The sequence below is a fragment of the Chanos chanos genome, chromosome 8 (assembly GCF_902362185.1).
Source record: "Chanos chanos chromosome 8, fChaCha1.1, whole genome shotgun sequence".
NCBI classification, from domain to species: Eukaryota; Metazoa; Chordata; class Actinopteri; order Gonorynchiformes; family Chanidae; genus Chanos; species Chanos chanos.
In genome coordinates, this window is record NC_044502.1 from 20,062,133 (window position 1) to 20,085,020 (window position 22,888).

At 39.6% G+C, this 22,888-nt stretch overlaps 1 gene segment (V, D, J or C); it reads right to left on the reverse strand.

The window, feature by feature from the left end:
- Positions 1-232: 232 nt before the first annotated feature.
- Positions 233-679, reverse strand: LOC115818069 (Ig heavy chain V region 914-like). The segment is given in 2 exon segments: positions 233-540; positions 631-679. Coding segments are annotated over 2 exon segments (357 nt in total).
- Between the last annotated feature and the right edge of the window lie 22,209 nt (positions 680-22,888).

The window sequence follows — 22,888 nt, forward strand, 5'->3', positions numbered from 1 at the left end:
CTCTTGAGTGACCTGTTAATTTGTAAATACAGATCACTTCTCATTGTGCGTGGGTGTGATTATTTACTGCCTTGTATCAGCGGGAGTTGTAACTATGAAACTTTTGAGATGCATATTTTTATACATCATTTTAATAGAATATCCACTGTGTAATTCTCTACAGTTCTCCACAGGACTGTTTGACAGTGATGGAGTTTTTGTACAGGATGTCCTCTGATTTGTATCACTGTGACTATCGAGCACAGTAATACACAGCTGTGTCCTCAGTCTGCAGGCTTTGTCCTTGCAGAGACACTGTACTGCTGGAGGTATCTCTGGAGACCTGAAACTTGTTCTTCAGTTTTTCACTGTAATATGTGCTACCACTACCACATATTGCTCCAACCCATTCCAGTGCTTTTCCTGCAGGCTGTCGTATCCAGTTTGTACAGTAGTTGCTATCAGTCAGTGAATATCCAGAGATCTTACAGGACAAAGTCATGGATTGACCAGGCTTCAAAACCATAGAATCAGGCTGGTTCAGTTCAATACAGTGGAGTCCTGTCAGAGTACAAACACAGTCAAGAATAAACAATTTAATTCACATTCCCTCTACACTTTTAAAATACAGGTCAATTCACTGGTACTCACTGTTTACAGCTGCCAACAGCAACAGAAGTAGCAGAGAGGAGGAGAACATGGTCTAAGAGGAGACAGATGTGTTTGGAGCTGGTCTTTCTCTGCTCACATACACTCAGACATGGTTTAAATATGAAGATGTGAGACAGTGAATTTGTTTAGAGCAGTGTCTCTCATCCACTTCACCACTGAGGGTCACGTGGCTTTTATCAGTTAGACAGGTTCATTCCTAAAACCATTATTAAAAGCTTAACAGTTATATGACATATTCTAATTGAATGGTTATGTCACATTTCAAAAATATTCTTTATTTTGATATTTTGAATCAAGATTCCAATGTAATATATTAAAGATCCTGATAAAGGTGTTTGAGTTGGCACCAGCCTCATAATAACTAATACCATGACTTGATCATTTATCAATTTCTGTAAGAAATTCTATTCTCTACTTTCATTTATCAAATCGTTCATTAAAATGTGTAAAAAAGTCTCTGACATTTGGTGATTTTCTCATAATCTTGATTTTTCATAGTGTCACTCTCAGTTTTTCACTCCTAAACGAATGATATGATCTTCCGGGATCCTTTGACATATTTGTCCTGAATCTAAAGTCAGTTTGTATCTGCTGAGGCAAAGACAGTAACAGACAACTAACTGACACTTGGTTTCAAATGTAAAAGTGCACTAATTTCACTGTGGCATTGTATTTTTCCCCACAACTGAACTGAACAAAGTCTAATTTAGGGTGGGTATTTCCCTTTTTATTTTAGACAAAACCAGCTGACACCACCAGGGGTGAGTTGAGTGATTGCCATCAATAGTAAGCCTTTAACTTATTCTTCTTCTCATCTTTTGTTGTTTTTGGTATTGTTTACCTACCAAAAATAAGTCAAGGAAAGTGATGATGCTCAGTTTCCAGGGCTCTAAATATGCTGGGGTGGTATAGTGTATTGTAATTCAAAAATTTACTGTTCATTTTTTGACTCCCCTAGTCACAAACCCTCAAGCAACCTTGAAGTACAGTCATTTTGCCCAGAGAACACACAAAATAGAGGTGACCTTCACAGTAATTCCCTTTATTTTAATTCACTTGGCCCAGAAAAGCTCTTCTGAACCCTTATCCCTCAGTTCAGTTGATGATGAATTTTGATAACAGTAACTTTGAGATTTCTGGTGCCAGAAGGCTTGGAGGCATCTTGGTCATTATTCCCAGAGACCAGGGAGCTGCAAACAGATTTCTGGGTCACTAGACATCCAAAAGTTTCTTAGTGCTTAAAGAAACAAAAAAAGAAAGGAATCAAACATGTAATGTTGCAGTATAAAATTGGGGCATTAAAGTATTTTTGTTAAATTTTACATCTGATATCTGATGTATGGTAAATAATTATTTGATTCATATAGACTCCCTCTACAATGAATTCTATATTCTTTTCAAATACATTTTTGATTGAAAGCAGCAGTGAAATGTAGATGTTATTTAAAGTCTATAGTGACATTTGCTGAAAGTGCAGGTTTTTCCTGTGGGTCATGCTTCATTTATTCTGAACTGAGTCTCATATTTATGAGCAATGCTCTTATAGTAAATTATTAGATGGCAGCAATAATTTCCTGTGGGCACATTAAAATGGCGTGCAATTATGAACTTGTACACAATTTATCAATAGTATATGTACTTGTAAGGATATGTTATTAATCAGGTCTGTGGGTCCTAGCTGAATACTTTGACTGCCACCAGACCTCTCTGGTCTCTTAGTGAGGTGTAGTGGTAAAATAGGTATATATTTTGTTAAGTGAATGAAATGTGTGGACATACTTTTCATCTTGTGTTACACTTCTCTCACTCAAACACTGGTTTATCAACCAAGCTCTCACACACCTGCCCCACAGTTTTAGAGAGCTCTCATTATCTATGGGCGTCAAGGCCGAAGGCCCTTGGCTGCACGGGTATATCTGTGTGTGTGTGAGACCTTGTTGTCAGTCTTTCACCATCAAGACTCAGTCTTCCACCATCAAGACTCCGTCTGGGTGCCTCTCTGATGACCTCCTCTCTGCTTTTGCTGTATACTCTACCTTTTACTCAATAAAGACAAAAGAGCTACCTTAAGTCATCATCGTGCCTGTTTATTATTTTCAACACTTTTAAAAAACATTGATGCCCAACAATTTGGTGCCGTGACCCGGATGGAATAGAAGACTGTCGAACGTAAAGGTGCAGAGCGGAGACGGTTGACGAGTAACTCTTCGGACAGCACGGGGAAATTCCATGGACTGCAGCCATCGGGGACTGCCCTCCGGAGTGACAAAGACAACGCCGCAAGTGTGCGCGTGAGTCGTTCTCAGTTCTATCTCCATTAAGAAGTTTGTTTAGCTGTAAACTCATATGATGTTGGTCTCCCTATTAGTCAAAAGAAGTTAGACTAACTAGAAGAAGTCGTATACGCAGTTTACCATGAGTTGTACAGAGAAAGAAACTACACAGAAGGGAGGAGTATTGCCTCCAAATGTTGCATTGTCTGATGTTACGGATGAACTGGTTAAGTGGTTTGAGTTACATTTTGATTTAGCCAGCACTGAGAAAGAAATATGTGCAAAGTATGGCATTAAACCTTGTAAGAATGATCAGTGGCATCCTGATGATATTAAAAGGGCATGGGGTAAAACACAACGCATGAAAGATGGCACAGAAAAAACTAAATGGCTTTTGGTGGCTCTCTCTAAGCTCAGACAGCATGAACTAAAAATTGAACGAGATAAAAGTCAGCATGAGAATGGTAAGTTAAAAGCTACCAATGATTTTCTTTGCTCTGAGAATGAGAAGCACAGAGAGAGAGAGAGAAAAAGGTCCATTTCGCTAATGACACTGCAGTTGGCAATCTGCCAGCTCAAGAAAACGCCCAAACTCACTCTCACTCTGAGGTGAAAGATAGCCATAACCAAGGCGCCTCTGCAAGGTCAGACTCAGAGTCAGCTTCCGCGTTATCTCCCTTGTACCCATGGGAAGATGTAAAACAACTGGCAGAAAAAGTGGATGACCCAAGGGCTTATGAAAATAACAAGGATGAGGGGGAACGGGAGGAGGTCAGCTCTACTGATAAGCCGCTAGCTCTGAGAGTAGTCCACACCAGATCCAAGAGAAGCGTGAGGCCTACAGGAGAAGAAGTTACAGATGAGGACGGAAATGCATCTAGGATAAACATCCAGACGAACATCCCCCTAGCACCAGATTTGGTTGACTTAGTACTGTTTACTGATGGATCTTCCATGACCATTGAAGGAAGACGGAAAGCAGGATGGGCGGTGACTTCAAGTCATGAGGTCATGGCGAGCGGTTCTTTGCCTGCAGGGACTTCAGCTCAACAAGCAGAGCTCCATGCACTTATTGAAGCGTTAAAAGTGGCAGAAGGAAAGACAGCCAATGTCTACACTGATTCCAGGTATGCCTTTTGGGTGGTCCATAATTTTGGAGCCCTGTGGAAACAGAGAGGGTACCTGACAGCCACCGGCACACCCATACACAATGGCAAAGAAGTAGCTCAACTACTAGACGCTCTCAAACTACCAGATGTCGTAGCAGTACTCAAGGTTAAAGCACACTCCAGACAAAAGGACGAGATCAGTAAGGGAAATGCGGTGGCAGATGAAGCTGCTAAAGCTGCCGCAAAGAGGGGTGATGAAAAACATGATGACGAACATGACGAAACGAATGATGAAGACTCTGACAGCAGCAATGTTGACTCAGCTCCAAACGACATGGATGAGACTTTCAATGGTGGCAGCACGAGAATTCCCACCAGCAGAACTGAGGAATTGCGACATGTCATTGTCCGCGATCTCAAACACATCTCTGAATTACAAGACAGTTCAAGCCGAGAGGAACGATGGACTTGGATGGAGAATGGTGCAAAGCTGTATGATGACTTAGTATGGAGGAAAGGTGACAAGGTCGTTGCTCCTTCCTGCTTCTTGCCATATCTGGCTCAGCAGATACATAGCGTCGGCCACATTGGACCCAAAGCAATGGTCTCAAGATTTTTCTTCAGTTTGGTATAACCCTCTCTTTAGAGCGGAGGCTCAGAAAATCAAAGACGCTTGCATCATCTGTCAACAACATGATCCTTCTTCCGGAGCTCCAGTTCCAATGCTTCGACCGAAAGCGCCACCTGGACCTTTCAAGCATCTGCAAGTCGATTACATCACCCTGCCAAAGGTAAAAGGGAAACAGGACGTCCTAGTCATCATGGATAAGTTCTCCAGATGGATTGAAGCTTACCCAACAAAGAGGGGGACGGCCTCTCACACAGCTACAGTGCTGGCACAGGACATCATTCCCCGATGGGGACTCCCTGACATCATAGACTCAGACCAAGGAACACACTTCACAGGAAGGGTGTGTCAGGAAGTGTGTTGACTGCTGGGTGTCCAATGGTCATTACATTGCGCTCACCACCCCCAATCGTCTGGCATGGTGGAACATGCCAATGGCGTTCTTAAAGCACGACTTTGTAAAATGCACTCGGAAGGACTTTCATGGGTTGATGCTCTTCCTATAGTTCTGTGCAGCATGAGAGCGACAGCCAATCGAATAACAGGACTCAGCCCTTTTGAAATCGTCACAGGACAACCAATGAAGCTTCCTGGTACACCAGATCTACGTGAAGCTGACGTCCACCTTCTCTCTGACTCTCTTCTTCAATACTGTTGTGAGCTCACTAAAGCTGTCTCAGTAGCAGAAGTACAGGTTAGGCAGGCCTGGGGAGAGCCACCAGAGGGGGGACATTCTTTAGTGCCAGGACAGTGTGTCATGATTAAGAAATTTCCACGCTCAGGTCTAGAACCAAGATGGGAAGGGCCATTCCCAGTCTTATTAATTACACCATCAGCGGTTAAAGTACAGGGCAAGAAACGTTGGGTTCACGCTTCAAACTGTAAACCAATTAAGGGTGTTCAAAGATTAAGGGTGTTCAAAGTGTAGGAGCCAGTGGGAAGAACTGAGTTGTTTAGAGGCTCAGGGGTCACCCCACGGTGAAGATAGTTAGCTGTCGATGCTATTTAGCTCCCACCTGCACTTTGATTAGCTTCCATCCTTATTTTTAAAACTTTATGGTTAGTAATATATGTTGTGACGAATGTTGTTACTCCCCAAAATGTTTCTGTTTTGTGTGTTTTGCAGGCCTGAGATACATCCACGCCTTCCGATAACGCACCACGATTGGTTCCTAAGGTGCCCTCGTCTGGATAAACCGCGAGGGTTGAGTTTATTGGGTCATTTTAGTTCACCAGCTCTTCAACTAACTCAGATAGGGAAAGCTGCTAAGTGGTTATTTGAAGATCCCTGTGTTATAGCAGTAGGATTTGTCTCATCTTATCAACAGACAATTGAACGCCCTCTTGAGCCATTAACAGATTTGGTTGCTGATAGAGTAACAGAGCTCGCTTTCTTTACTCAGTATGCATACTGGTTAAATGTAGATTTAAACACAGGTCATTTATATTGTAAACCACATAGTCAGTGGACTACTCTTCGTCCAGGGGGTAGACATAGCTCTACAGTAGCGTATTTCACATACACTTCTGCTCCTTATCCCGCTAATTAGGCGAAGCAAGACTCATCGCTACCAGGTGAAGTGCTAGTAACCTCTCCCTGGCAAGCCTGCGCTGCTGATCCACGGCTCACAAAGGGTCACATCAGCCAGAAGACTGAAGACGAGGAGGAGACGAAGATCTCCCTCACCATCCTTCATCATGAAGCACATTGTTGTGTTTATGATTTGTTGGTCTTTGGTGTTGTCTTTCAGTCCAAAAGATAACTATTTTGAGAGCATATTGACCAAAACACGCCACATGTTGTATGGTAATTGTAGTGTTTGTGTGTACCACATGTTCAGAGTGTTGGGGCGGGAATTCCATGGGTAGCCCATCAGGTGTCTGATTGTGACACATGTTCGCTCCTACACACTGATCATAGCTCTACAGGGTAATTTTAGTTGGCGACGTGAAACTGATCCTGACTTAAACAAACCAATTGCTATACAGGTAATGTTAATCACATCTAGAAATCGCTGTAGCACAGACGGTTCAATGGGGTGTAGAACATTTTACCTGTGAACAAACTTGGTGGACTAGAGTATTAGGAGCATTAATTCCTAGTTATGGTGTTATGCAGTCTTTAGACCAAATTAGAGCTTTGTCACAGGAGGTGCAAAAGCTTGCTAATGACACTCTCACTGCTTTAGGTGATGTTTCCTTTGCACTGCAGTCCCACCATATGATGATACTGCAAAACCGTATGGCTCTAGATTATCTACTCTCTGCCCAGGGTGGTGTATGCTCAGTCGTAGGCCCAGAATGTTGTACTGACGTAGCCGACCCCTCTCAGAATTTATCACAAATTATGGGTGACATTTCTGATCTGGTTCTACGGGTTCAGAGTGTCCAGGGCGATGACAGTGGCTGGTTTAGTGGTTTATTTGGGGGGCTCTGGCCTATGGCCCAGCAGGCACTGTATATTCTAACAGTGGTGATAGGGGCAACTTTGTTTATTTTATCTTGAGACTTATGTGTTGTGGTATCAAGGCGGTTACTACTCTGAGACAATTGCAGCCAAAACATCGGCGTGCTCAGAGGCCATTAATGCCTTTCTGAATGTGACGTTTCTTTCTACTGCATGGTACGCGGATTGATTTGCTAGACCTCCTTATTTCAGGATGTAGATGGATAATGGCCTGATCACCCATTATACGTTTAGAGGGCTTGATATATGGTTTGCTTAGCGCATATTTAGCTCATGCATGTATGTATTAATCATTAGGCTTCTCAATGATTAAGAGGGGGGAGATGTGGGTCCTAGCTGAATACTTTGACTGCCACCAGACCTCTCTGGTCTCTTAGTGAGGTGTAGTGGTAAAATAGGTATATATTTTGTTAAGTGAATGAAATGTGTGGACATACTTTTCATCTTGTGTTACACTTCTCTCACTCAAACACTGGTTTATCAACCAAGCTCTCACACACCTGCCCCACAGTTTTAGAGAGCTCTCATTATCTATGGGCGTCAAGGCCGAAGGCCCTTGGCTGCACGGGTATATCTGTGTGTGTGTGAGACCTTGTTGTCAGTCTTTCACCATCAAGACTCAGTCTTCCACCATCAAGACTCCGTCTGGGTGCCTCTCTGATGACCTCCTCTCTGCTTTTGCTGTATACTCTACCTTTTACTCAATAAAGACAAAAGAGCTACCTTAAGTCATCATCGTGCCTGTTTATTATTTTCAACACTTTTAAAAAACATTGATGCCCAACAGGTCTATCCATAATTTTGTAAAAAACAAACAACATATGATAAAATACCATTTACTCCTAACGTCACACAGAATGGTACTGTATGAACGAGACCATTTCATATTCCATGTGCATAAATTGTATTTTCACATGGTTTTAAGGACATTAAAGTGAAAATTAAAATCCAGATGATCATCATATTTACTAAGCTATTTCATGTAAAGTTGTAAGGAACTCATGGGAAATAATAATTATAAGGGCCTTCAGTGGAATGTGGAAGAGGAGCGTACTCTGCCCTCTAGTGGTTTAAACAGAGAAAGTGAGGAGAATCTTTCTTGTTCTCTGTTTCACTCATTCACAAGAGCTCAGCTGATATTCTGTCAGGGACATTACTGGATTTCATTAAACACATTGAACTTCTCCATATGCTTCCCCTTGGTATTTATCACACTAACATGTTTGTCTGCTATGCCAGTGAACTCTATTTTGAATCTACCTGCCCTTGTTCACTGGGGTCCCACTGTCACTCTGGAAGAAGGCTCTACAATTCGTCTTCCATCATTTTTTAGCAACATGGTAGTCTGAAGTGACTCTCCCCCTGGAGATGATATGCTGTAGATGCACTCTTGTCTCTGACTCCATCAGGTTTTTGCACAGCCCTGCCTCCCTTTATCTCACTGTGAATCTCTGGTACAGTAATACACAGCTGTGTCTTCAGTCTTTAGACTGTTCATCTGTAGATAGAGCTGATTCTTACTGTTGTCTTTGGAAATGGTGAACCTTCGCTGAACACTACTGGAGTAATGTATGTAACTACTGTCAGCGCTGATATATGACACCCATTCCAGGCCTTTTCCAGGAGCCTGTCTGACCCAAACCATGTAGTAGTCGCCGAAGTTAAATCCAGAGGCTGCACAGGTTAGTTCATGAGATCCACCAGGTTTAATGATCATGGGTTCAGACTCAGTCAGTGTCTGACCCATGTATAATGGAGCTACGGCCCGTTCCAACTGAGAAGGAATAGGCAAACGTTTAATTGTGCACCCTCGCAGCTTACCGGCAAGCGGTAGCAAAACCGGGACTGCAATGGCGGCATCTGCACCGGAAAATATAACTACAATCATCGCTTTCTAACGTTTAGGGTGGCCAACTAGAAGGTTAGGAAATTTAGTCGAATTCTATCATTTCACATTCACTTAGCAATAATATATTTTGGTCAAATACTTGCGGTGTAGATGCGGCCATTGGTTGTCACAGGTGAAAGACCCGACTGCAGGGTTGCTGGGATATTTGTAGTTTTAAGGAGATGATGTCATTCCCGCGGACTGTCGCAGTTATGGTAAATATGGGGGGATTTTAAATTTGTCTAAAATCAGGGAACTCGACATTTTAAAATATCAATGAGTAAATTTCTCATTGAGTATGATTTGGTATGGGTTACTGATGTAAATTATGATAATTTTAAATTATTGTAAGCCATTGTGTCTGTATGTTTATTTTTCTTTCTTTCTTTTTGTGTGTCTAATGGTAAATTTTTTTTCAATTAGAAATGGTTTCTTCCCCCAGCTTAAAAACCCCGAGGCAGTTCACACGAGGGGGGGGGGGGGTGAGTGATGCGAGGAGAGCTAGAGGAGCATGGTAATTGAGCTGCTGAATCCAGAACTTGGAAAAGTTGTTGACACTTGTAAATAGAGGATTTTTTCCCCCATTGATCATCATCATTATTATTATTTTCATTTTTTGAAGGAAATAGTTTTTTTTATTGTTTTTGGTTTGGTGGCACCTGTTACTGGCTGGTTTGGGACCCTCATCACCTGGAGAATTACTGTGTGAAACAAATAAAATCTACAATCTTTGGCATCGCACATCGCCTGTCCTGCCTTTTATTCCGTGATGCAAGGTCATCCTTCACACCATGACATCTGTATACAAAGAGAATATAATAAATTTAACTACAGTTTAAATTTATTTTTCCACGTGAAACTGGAAAACTTTTCAAACCATACATCAACATGAAATGAAATGTTCAGAAATGTCTTACGTTGCTCAAACATCAACATGACAAGAACAAAATATCTCTTGACTCCATAACTGACCTGATAGGAGCTGCTTCTGAAAATCCTGTAGACACAGTCAGAGATGAAAAGAGACATGAGATTATAAAGGACTGAAGTGGAGTATAACTTTGCATAGTCCACCCTCTAGAGACTTAATTAGATACAGTGAGAAACATTGTGATCAGAGTTGGAAATCTATGAGGATTTCTCCATATCATAGATCAGAAAAATTCAGCTATAGCTGTTACATTCATTCTGTGTTTTGTTTTACGATTGCTTACACACTAAAATTAAAAATAACACACATTTAATGAAACCCGATACTCAAGGAGCAAAATCTCAGTCCAGATCTGCACAACTATAAGCACATTATAAGCCTCACACTTTTTGCATAACACTACACACACTTCTCTACATTAGACACAGAAATCTAACATGGTCTCACTTTTTTGCCATTTCAAGGCACTGCCCTTCAAAATACCACACCTATGAACCAGTTGATGAAACACGGCAATTGGGTGTACAGACACTTAGCTGCTTGCAGTTTTTTGCAATTGCTTAAGCGCGATTTTGAAAAAGGGGCTCATTTTGTCAAAACACTACACACAATTCACACAACCACACACACAAGTTGCAGAACACCTCATCTTTTGCAAAATGAAGCATTTCACTCAAAACTATACAGTAATTTATAGAAACCAAACTTTGTCACCGTATGGCACACACATGGTTCATACTATCCAATTCTGCTGTGCTCAATTTAAAACATTTTGAATATTTCTACTTTTCTAATGATATAGTCTAGTTTTTTACTGTTTGTTTGTTTGTTTGTTTTTTTTTCAGAGATATTGTTAAAGTACATGAATATATTGACCAAACACAACACACAAGACCAGTACTGCATGCTGATGAAAATATTTATTTCTCTCAGCATTGAAAATCAATCAATACATCCATGCATTTTCAAAGGCTGCATTTTGCACTGAAAATCAGAGCAGAACATATTATAAATAGAATATAGTACATACCATAAACACAGCAAAAACGATTGTGGAGACAAAAGTATGAATTTACAATTAAAAAGAAAACAAACAAACAAAAAAAAAACCTAAGCATCATCTCTTCGCCTAGCTGGATCTGGCCATAGCACTTCACTCACATCACAGGCTATGTCCTCTCTCACAAGACAGTGAGGGAAAAGACTTCTTGAATGGTGAATCCATCCTTGCACAGACCCTGCATCAATTTGGTCACAAGCCTCTTCCATGGCCTGAATAAGGGGTACACTGACATAGGACTGAAGATCGAAACCCTCCACTGCCATGCTGAAAAAAGCTCCTCAATGGGTTTAAGGAAAGGGGAATATGGTGGGAGGTATTGGAGCGAAAACTGTGAATGATGATGAAACCAGTTTTAGACCAGCGCAGACTGGTGGAAAGATACGTTGTCCCAGATGACATTGTTTCTCATCTGCTCTGCATTCATTTGGTCTTCTGCTCTGACAATATTGTGTAGTCTGTCCAAAAATGTGAGTATGTGGGCTGTGTTGTAAGGACCCAAGTTGGCATGGTGGTGGAGGACCCAATTCTGCATGATTGCAGTGCACATTGTGATGTTACTACCACGTTGGCCTGGGGCATTCAAAATAGCTCTGTGGCAAATGTTCCATTTCTGCACTCATGTCACAGGCAGCTCTTATGGATGAGCTGGCAGTGCAACAGACTGTTCATGGATCAGTTGGCAGCCTAGGCCAGACTACTGCTTAACACCATTTAATGTAGTGTAAAGCAACTCCACGAGGAAAAATGGTACATTAATGGACAGCAAGAATGGTGTAGTCTGATGTCGAGGCAGGTCATTCGTATCCAAAGGAGTGGATGGTGGACTTGAATGAGTGGGTCGGGTAAGTCTAAGGTGATTGTGATGAACCACTTGAGAGGATCCATCAAAAGAGGCTTTGCAACACACAGCATACAATAAGCTTTTTCAATCAGTAGACTGTATGGACTGGATGACAGCACAAGGTCCTTACCAGTGAGATGCTAGCTTACACATGTGGTGAGCTGGATCATTCAGACAGACTTTCTGTTTGAATGATCCTTTCTGGCAAGACAAGTGTTTCACCTTTTTTTGTCATATTATGCCTTCTGCTGGAGATGGGAACATTGACTTGTTCATATTCTTGGATCAACTGTTAGGCCAGCTGTAGCTTCCTGCAGACAGACATGGCATGTTCTACAGGAGTTCCAGGAGTTGCACCAGAAGGCTTGCTGGGAGCAGAAAGAAGCTGATGAAAAGACAACCATGGACTGAGAAGAAGGGGGGGTATTCTGTTCTGGTGTGAACACTGGTATTGTAGGAGAGCTGGATCAAGGGTAATAGTATCTCCCATGGATCTGGCTCCTAATACATACATTTTGCCACCAAGTCTTCTCAGATAGGCACTCCAGGATCTGAAAGGGTTCACAGGAAACCCAAGGCATTTTTGTTATATTGTCTTATATCTGCTCTGTCCATGAAATTTCCACATGAAGAATATTCAGTCCCATGTCAGTGTTTCTCACTGACACATACCTGAGTATTTTTTGTTCAGCACTGCAGCTCTTTGTGTGACTGTGAGTCTCTGGCACAGTAATATACAGCTGTGTTTTCAGCTTTCGGGCTTTTCACTTCTAAATACAGTTTTTGGTGGTGTCTTTTGGTGATGGAGAACTGGCCTTGGAGAGACTGGGCAAATGCTATAGCAGTACTGCTGTCAATGTATCCAATCCGCTCCAGTCCTTTCCCTGGTTTCTGACAGATCCATTGCATGTAGCTGCTGCTCATAGAGAATCCAGACACAATACAGGACAGAGTGACAGACTGTCCAGGATTGTTCACCACAGACTCCTCACAGATGTGGTCAGTGACCGGCCACAAACACCTGGGAAAAAGAGAGGATTAATATCAGGTCATATGAGATTTTTATATCTGAGAAATTCCTCACTGGACGGCATGGTGGCGCAGTGGTTAGTACTGTCGGGTTCAATTCCCAGCTGGGTGGCCAGGGTCTTATCTGTGTGGAGTTTGCATGTTCTCCACATGTCTGTGTGGGTGTTCTCCACATGTCTGCGTGGGTTTCCTCTGGGAGCTTTGGTTTCCTCCCACAGTCCAAAGACATGCAGGTCAGGTGAATTGGAGACGCTAAATTGCACCTAGTTATCAATGTGTGAGTGTGTGTGTGTGTGTGTGTGTGTGTGTGTTTGTCTGTGTGTCTGCCCTGTGATAGACTGACAACCTGTCTAAGGTGTTTCCCCACCTTTTGACCAGTGAACACCGGGATAGGCTCCTGCACCCTCTAATTAGGATAAGGGGCTTTGAAAATGAGTGAGTGAGTGAGAGAAATTCGTCAAAAAAATGAAGTACTCAATTGAAGTGAAAGCCAGGAACACTCCATATTTCAGAACATCCATTGTTTTTTGAGACATGTGAAACTACAGCAGTGTGAAAACTCATCACCTCTATAAGCATCTGAGACTGTATGTAAATGAAGACTGAATATGGCTCTTAGTGTTGTGGACAAACTTTGCTTAGTCAGATTGTAAAGATGAAAATAAAGACAGTGATTGCTCATGGGAAAAATGTTATCACTGCATATTAGTCACTACATGAAATAAAACTAAATTAGATGTGATATTCCCTTTGGTTTCTTAGCACAGAATGGGAAAAGATCAACATGATATAGCTGATTAACCTTTATGTTTTTTTTTTTTTTTTCTTTAATGTATATTGTATATTGCAGTGTGTGTGTGTCTGTATATATATATATATATATATATATATATATATATATATATATATATATATATATATATATATGTGTGTGTGTGTGTGTGTGTGTGTGTGTGTGTGTGTGTGTGTGTGTGTGTGTATGTATGTATGTATGTATGTATGCATATGTGTGTGTGTGTGTGTGCGGGTGTGTGTGTGTGCATAGGTGTGTCTGTACGTCTGTGTATGAGTTCATTTGTTGCCTGTATCTGATCTCTCAAAGTTGAAAAATGTGACGTTAAACTGAAATGATAAACACAGTAACTCTGCTGTTTTTAATCTGATAATTATTTATTGATAATTATTTATTTGATTGTCTCATGTCTGTTGAGACAGGAAACAGCTGCCAGCAGTAACGGTAAAGATGCAGAAATCAAAGTTCTTCATGAAACTCACAATAAAAATATAAGTCTGTTTAGGCAAAAGAAATGAGTTTTAAGCATTTGTAAATCTTGACATATTTTTTTATTAGACCTGTACTAATAATAATTGAAATTAAATTATCATGAGACTGGATCTGAAACAAAGAACAACAGTTCTATTCTGAGTATTATTCTGAGTATTATTATTAATATAATACGTAATAAATGACCACAAAGAACACTTCTTTCACCTATCTTAAAAGAGCCAGAGACAGAAAAAAGATTCAGTATTATTCTGAGTTTTCCCTTAATGCACTGGACTGTATTTACTGTAAATACTACCTTGTGTAGTAGAGTTTTTTTTTTTTCTTTCTTCATTCTGCCTTCAGCATGACAGTCATTTAACGCTTTTCCAGTGTCATGTTTTTTATTATTATTATTATTATTATTATTATTATTATTATTATTATTATTATTATTATTTTCTACTGATTTTTTTTCTTTTCTGACAATTACAGTTCAACCAATATCTCCTTCATGTTTTTGTACAGCCCTGCCTCCCTTTATCTCACTGTGAATCTCTGGTGCAGAAATACACAGCTGTGTCTTCAGTCTTTAGACTGTTCATCTGTAGATAGAGCTGATTCTTACTGTTGTCTCTGGAGATGATGAACCTTCCCTGAACAGCAGTGGAGTAATATATGTTACTACTGTCATATCTGATATATGACACCCGTTCCAGTCCTTTTCCAGGAGCCTGTCTGATCCAGTGCATGCTACAGCCCCCAAAGTTAAACCCAGAGGCTGCACAGGTCAGTTTATGAGATCCACCAGGTTTAATGATCACTGGTTCAGATTCAGTCAGTGTCTGACCCATTACATCTGCCAAAATAAAAATATAGTAAATAATCACGTAAACCTTTAATTATAAGAACATCATATGAAATTGGAAAATATTAAAAGTCTCTCATCAAAATGAAATAAATTTTTTGAAAATGTCTTACATCGTTTAAACATGAGCATGACAAGAAAAATCAAAATATCTCTTGACTCCATAACTGACCTGACAGGAGCTGCTTCTGAAAATACTGTACACACAGACAGAGATGAAGAGACGTGTGATTATAAATGACTGAAGTGGAGTATAACTTTGCATAGTCCACCCTCTAGAGGCTTAATTAGAAACAATGAGCTCTGGGTTAGGAATCAAAAAACACTTTAAAATATTTAATAAGGAAGATTACTATTTATATTGTATTCGTTTGCAGGATTAGCAAACAAACCAACCAACCAATAAATAAATGAATGAATAAAGTGAACAAAGATGAAATTAAAGTACAAACTGACTAATTTGCTCATAAATGTACAAAAAACCTTTAACCCTAATCGATTTTTTTTTAATCTCTTTTACAACTTATTTCCTCAATAATATTGTGGCATGGACACAATGAGATACGGAAAGCCTTGTGGACTCTCTTGTTTTAAATTGGGTTGTGGAGCTTTTCTGTTCCACATAACTAATTCTCTCTTATCACTCAGATGTTTGATTAGACTGAACCTTGCCTGTGTGGCATATGACTCCTCTTTCTTTACTGAATGGAATACACTGCTCCCAGTCACTAAAGGTGGAGATTAAGTTAGTTACTGGTAGGTTTATCTCCTCATCTGGTACTATTCAACTAGATGAATAAAAGCAGATGGAGCTGCTGATCAACACAAACAGTTGTTTATTGCTTCAATTTCAAATCTCCTAAGTGGGTTTGGTTCATACAAAAAGTGATATGAGTGGAGTACAGGTGGCAAGTGTAAAGCAAAACAGTGAAAGGCAAAATAATTTGATCCATCTCTCTCGTTTAAAGCAGAAACACTCACTACTCTAATTCATACTCACTGGTGGACAGATGCAGTACCACATGCAAAAGATAGTGGCCTGAAAGGTCAGTGTTCTAAAAATTATGCCACACTATGCAAACCCAGCAACGCAGATAACAGCAGTGTCATGTGCTAGATTCTAGCAGAGGAGAGTTGATGCAACTATTTGTTTGTCACAAACCACAAATATTTTTTTTTTCAAAAATACAAAGTACAACAATACTTCACAAAACAAAACAAACAAACTACAAGCTAACAAACAATAAACAATTAAAAAAAAAACAATAACAACAACAAGATCAACAACAAATAAAGTCAAAAAAGAAAGAGCAAAGGGAAAGAAAACAAAATGAAACAAAAAAAAGGGGGAAGGAAAAAAGGAAAAAAAGAGAGAGAGAAAAAAATAATAACAACATTTAAATAAACAAATATATAAAATAAATAGATCATTCTTTGTATATATGTATTTATGTATGAAGGTTGAACAACAAAACATAACAAGACTGACAAGACATGATGGGGCAAGACAGACAAGACCAGACAATCCGGGCTGGTGGGACAAACTGCACACTGTGTTAGGAGGAGAAAATAAATAAATAAATAAAAGTTAAAAAGAGTAGTAATGTTATGGGTCACTTGTAGGGAGAGGAATCAGCGTTCAAGGTATTTTAGAAAGGGGGACCAGGTGTCTTCATAGGATTTAATGTTGTTTTGCTGAGATGCGGTAAGTTTTTCTAGATTTGAATGGTCTGTTAGTAGGTTGAGCCAGTGAGCTATGGATATCTTGGTTCCGTCTTTCCAGTTCAGTAATAACATCTTTTTGGCGATATTAATATGAATGATTTGAGATGTTTCGGTGTGTGCAGCGTAGAGACATCGCCAAGTAAAGCTATGATGGGGCATAAGGGGATGCTGAGGCTAAGGATCTCAGATAGCTTGCTCATAACCTCCGACCAGAAGTTTTGGACGCGTGGGCAGAGCCAGATGGCATGAAAGTAATCATCTGCGGAGGTTGGACAGTGTGAACATATATTACTTTGGCTAAAGCCCATGCGGTAAAGTTTGTGAGTGGTAATGTGGGTTCTGTGAAGGACTTTATACTGTATAAGTTGGATTTTAGAATTACATGTCATAGAGAATGTGTTATTGCATATGCTTTGCCAGTTAATATCTGTTGGTAGGCTATTTATGTCTGTGGTCCATTTGTCTATAGGGATTGATATTGTGCTGTCTTCAGATGCTAGAAGATTGTATATTTGGGATAACTTTTTTTGAGGTTTGAGTGATTGTAACTTTGAATAGAGGGGAGGGCTGTGATTGTTAAAGTTACTAGTGTTGATGGTTTTTTAATGACTCCTTTTAACTGGATATACTGGAAGTAGCAGTGGTCCGGTATGACGTATTGTTTTTGGATGTGGTCGAAGGTCATGAGCAAGCCATCATTGAGTAACTGTCCCAGGCTGGTTACTCCTCTCTCATTCCAGGCTGAGAAGAAAAAGGGTTTGTTATTGATTAAAAACATGGGATTGTGCCACAATGGAGTGTGGATAGATGGTGAGAGACTGTAATGGAGAACTTCATTTGACTTCCACCAAGCGGTTAGAGTGGTGCTGATAGTGTTGTTTTTGTAACAGTTGTGAGTTTTTATGGATTTATCTATAAATGGGAGATTTTTGATGCTCAATTCTTTAGTTAAAGTATTTTTGATGTCTAGCCAAGGTGGATTGAAGTTATTTGTCCAGTGGTGAATGTACAGTAATTGGTGCGAGAGGAAATAGTAAAAGAAATTTGGGGCCCCAAGCCCTCCATATTGTTTGGGCTTTTGGAGTGTAGATAGTTTAATTCGTGGTTTTTGGTTTTCCAGTAGAATCCAGTGACTGCGCTATTGAGAGAGGAGAACCAGCCCAGGGGTGGGGTGACAGGTGTCATGGCAAAGAGGTAGTTTATTTTTGGGAGGATGTTCATTTTTAACAGTTGAAATTCGGCCAATTAGAGATAGTGGTAATTTATTCCATCTTTCCAGATTGTCTTTTATTTCTTGTAGCAGGGGGGGTGAAGTTCAGTTTGAATAATTCGTTTAGATTTGGAGAGATGTGGATTCCAAGGTATGTAATAGATTTTGCTGTTCGCTTGAAAAGGGGGACCCCAGCCTCAGTATCCCAGTTGATCTTGGTTATAGGCAGAATCTCTGATTTTGTCCAGTTGATGGAGTAGCCAGACATCCTACTGTAATTACTGATCAGAGTTTGAACTGCTAGAAGTGAAGATGAGGGGTTTGCAATGTATAACAGAATGTCATCGCATACAAACTGATTTTATGGTGGTGTGAGTTTGATTGGATGGCTGAGATATGATCACATTGCCTAATGGAAGCAGCCAGTGGTTCAATGAAAAGTGCAAACAGTAATGGGGACAATGGGCATCATTGTCTAGTACCTCTTTGTAATTGAAATGGTTTTGATATAAGTCCATTGGTTATAACAGATGCAATGGGTGAATTGTATAGTGTTTTAATCCAGCTGGTGAAATATGGCTGGAATCCAAATTGATAAAGGGAGGTGAAGAGGAAGGACCAATCTACTCTGTCAAACGTCTTTTCAGCATCAAGTGTTGCTATAAAGAATGGTGGTTTGTTTGGAGAGGTGCTATTTTTTAAATTGATCAGGTTAAATAGTCTTTGTGTGTTTTCTGAGGCCTCCCCTTAATAAAACCAGTTTGATCTATGTATATTAATGATGAGATTACAGATTCCAATCTGATTGATAAAGCCTTGCTTATAATTTTTATGTCTGTGATGATTAATGATATGGGCCGATAGTTGGAGCATTGAGTGGGGTCCTTATTTGGTTTTGGGATGAGTGTAATATAGGCAGTGTTCATATGATGGCGAATAGTGGTATTTTAGTGGATTTCAGATATCACTTTAAAAAAAAGAGGTGAAAGGAGAGGCCAGAACTGTTTATAAAATTCTGCTGGGTAGCCATCTGGTCCAGGTGATTTATTCTTAGGCATGAGATGGAGCGCTCTGGTGATTTCTTCTAGGGAGAGAGGTACCTCTAGATTCTCTGCTTGGGTTTGAGTTGAGTTGAGTCAGAAATGTTTCGGCATCTTTAGGCGAGGTGCTCTGGTCTGAGGTGTAAAGATTTGAGTAGAAAGATCTAAAAGAGCCATTAATTATGGAGGGGTTTTTGGTTATATTTCTGGTTGGGTCTATGATTGAGGTAATGATAGATTTCTTTGTTTGTTGCTTCAGCTGATTTGTTAGGAGTTTACCTGTTTTATTTCCAAATTCAAAATGTTGCTGTCGGAGTTTGCGGAGAATACCTTCGGTTTTCTTGTTCAGTATGTTGTTTAGTTCATGTTTAGTTTTCAGGAGTTCCTTCATTACTGAATCCGCATGCGTATGCGAGGCCAGAAGGTCCAATCTCTTCACCTCTTTTTGTAGCTCATGTTCTTTTGCAATTTCTTCTTTTTTTTTGTATGCGCAGTATGATATTATTTTCCCTCTCATAACTGCCTTTGCAGTTTCCTATAGTGTACATGCTGTTATTCCATTAATGTCATTGATTTTGATAAAGGATGCCCATTCGTTTTTGAAGTAGTTGTGAAATTCTTTGTCTTTAAGTAATGAATTATTGAAGCGCCATCTAGGTGGGGGATGGGGTTGGTGTTCTGCTAAAAAAATAATACTAATGGGGGCATGGTCAGAGATGATAATTCTATGGATGGCTGGGTCAGTTATTTTGTGTGTAATGGAGTTGTTTACCAAAAAGTAAACAATTTAAGTAAAAAATAAACAATAAACAGTTTTCTTTTTTTATGTTTGTGATTTCGGATTGTAATTCTGAGACAGTATTTTTGAGTTCCTCAGTTTCAGCTTTAAATATCGTGACCATGTTTTTCAGCTCGGCAACTTCGGTAAGAAATGTGTCAAGGATGTCCAGTTTGCTAAGTTTTTTCCAAGTGCTTGAGTTTTTCTTCTATTAACAACACAATGCTTGGACAAATTTAAGCTGTAGCATAGTCAGTAGCTGAATATAAGGGCTTGCAGTTGATGGTCATTTGCTGACCTGGACGAACTGTCTGAAATTCAGGCTGAAGCAGCTCATAAGTTTGGACACCTGGAAGTGATTCAATCATTGTCACAAAGACCTGACACTCAAATGCTGTCAATAAAATGGACTGCAAAATATTGTAACTTTAATCTCTTACAAGATAAAGGAAGCTCACAGGATGAGGCTACCAAGAGCAGCACTAGAGACACAGAGGACATAATTAGTTTTGAAATTAAATAGTAACTTTTGAGTATGGCTCCTCTAGAGCTCAGAGACTGTTTAGGATTTAAATAGAGATTGGCCACATGAGAAAGAAGTAGGGAGAATTTGCATAGAGGAGTCACGCCACATGGATAGTTGTTATCAACACCATCCCTATTTTTTTTTTCTTTGTAATTTCTGGCACATTTTAAGTACTTAAATTTGAAAAAGAGAAGAATCTGAATTACAACATCATCTGAATTGTGTAAGACCTTAAATTTATGACCTTTAATTAAAGTTATTTCAATGCAAAAGAGTGGGATGATTTCATTTTTTGTTAGAATTTTTCCTTTATCTTTATGCATTTCTTTATATATTCATCAATTTATGTCAAGGCCAGATTAATATCTCTCATGAAATGCTAGTACTTTAAATTCTGTCCATATGTTTATAAAATATGCCTTTCAGATGTCACTGAAAACATGCAGTGTCATTTACAGATAGATATCGCCCTCTGCAAGCCAGCAGCAGCACTTGAAGGAGAGTGATTTTATACTCCAACACTTTGCAGAGTTTTCCCTTTTTACTCTGTTTTAATGCCTAAACAATATTACATTTTAAATTGTTGAGATTCTCAAATGTCTTGTTCAGCTTCTTGTCCATGTCCAGTCAGCCCATGTATAAGATTTTCAATGAGTCACCCTTTTAGTACTCCAGAAATACCCAGAAACACACACACACACAATTTGTGGGCCTTCATTCTCCAAGGAACTGGGATTAGATAAAACATAACAAAATCCAATGCCAACTTCATATGACTGACTCTGTAATATATTTTGGCAGGCATGTATAGACAGTTACATTGCATGATTAGAGTGCTGATCAGTCCCTCCAGGATTTCGCGGGACTGTTTTTGGAATTGCTGCGGCCTAAAATGCCTGATTTCATGGCAGCTTTTCTAAAAAAATTGCGATGCATGTTGCAATGGTCTTAGGTGTTTTTTCACATTGAAATTGCGGGAGCAAGTGAAAATTGCAAAAATAGTAGCGATTTTTTTCCCTTTGGATTTACAATTGAATCTGTCACTGGAGTTTGCGCTTCTGAAGTAGGTTGCAAGTGCTACTTCCCACTTGTAGCCACCGCTTATGTATGGCCGTCTTTTTTGTCAGCATTTCTACCGTGCACGACTGAGAATATACTTCTGTAGTGTGTGCAGAATGCAGGATTTTCATTGTAGGCTACTTCATGAAGAAGGTAGTCTTCTAGATGTCTTTAGAAAAGATGACTTTCTCTTCGGCATGATGCTAACTGTTAATGTCCAATCTATTTATTTATAGTAGACCACTTTTCAAGGATTAAAATGATAATGAATCATTTTAGCTTTTCCTTTACGACTGATTTATTACTGTATACAGTGACAGGCACTGTCTTACAATATGGTGCAGAGTGTGAGTATTCTAAATACACTTACCCAAACACAGTCATAGTATAGTGTATCTGAACATTGTTTTCTTACCTTAGAATTAAAACTGTGGTCTGAGTTTATTTGTCCATTCATACTATACTCATTCATACTGGCCATTCCCACTATATGTGAGCAACTAAAAACAAAGTTTCATTATACTTTTATGAGTATTCGAGTCTCATGCAGAAAAATTTCCGTCTATGTTGAACATCAGCTCCATCTGCTTTTATTCCACAGTAAGAGATAAACCTACCAATAACTAACTTAATCTCCACCTTTAGTGACTGGGAGCAATGTAGTTCCATTCAGTAAAGAAAAGCAAGTCATAAGCTACGCAGGCATGGTTCAATCATATTAAATATCTGAGGGATGAGGGAGAACTAGCTATTTGGAATAGAAAAGCTTCAAAACCCAGTTTAAAACAAGAGAGTCCACAAGGCCTGCCATCTGTGACACAAACTTTCCATATCTCACTGCGTCAATGACAAAAGATTATTTAAGAAATAAGAAATTTTAGTTAAGATTAACACTAATACTAATGAACTGGTAAGTATGTTTGCTCATATAAAGCAGTAGTATGGGAACTCACTACTATTTATGCATTAGTTCCATTAATTAACCTACTGACCTGTGAATTAAGCTTCTGATCTACAGTTACATTTTTCCTTCTTTGTTCAGCCCTAGAGAGAAGACAATGCTTCAGCCTTCCTGGACATTTTCCATCACCTCCACATATGCAGTTGTCTTACTGTACTGCCGGTGCGGAGCCAGTGCTGCCTTGGTGCCTTTTGAGATCCACAAAATTTCCACAGGTTTGGGAACCGAACGCTACGTAGCGAAAGTTTGGGTAATTTCCGTGGAAAAAAAAATTATGTCAGGCAGAACGCACCCATTTGCTTTTTATAAATTTACTTTTACGCTAGGCTTCCACACAGCGAAACACCTCACGAATTTTGCCCTAAAACTTTTCGCTCTGGGGGCAAAATTCATGAAAATAGCGAGTCTGTCACCTGACTTAAAAGTTTAAATGAATGTTTAAATGAAGGTCTGCAGTGGTCTATTTGCACTAGCCAGAGCCAAGAGAGAGAGAGAGAGAGTTTTTTCTACCGCCCTGGGTCTGACTACGTTCGTTGATATAGACACAAATTGCTGCCTATACATCTTTTAATCATAT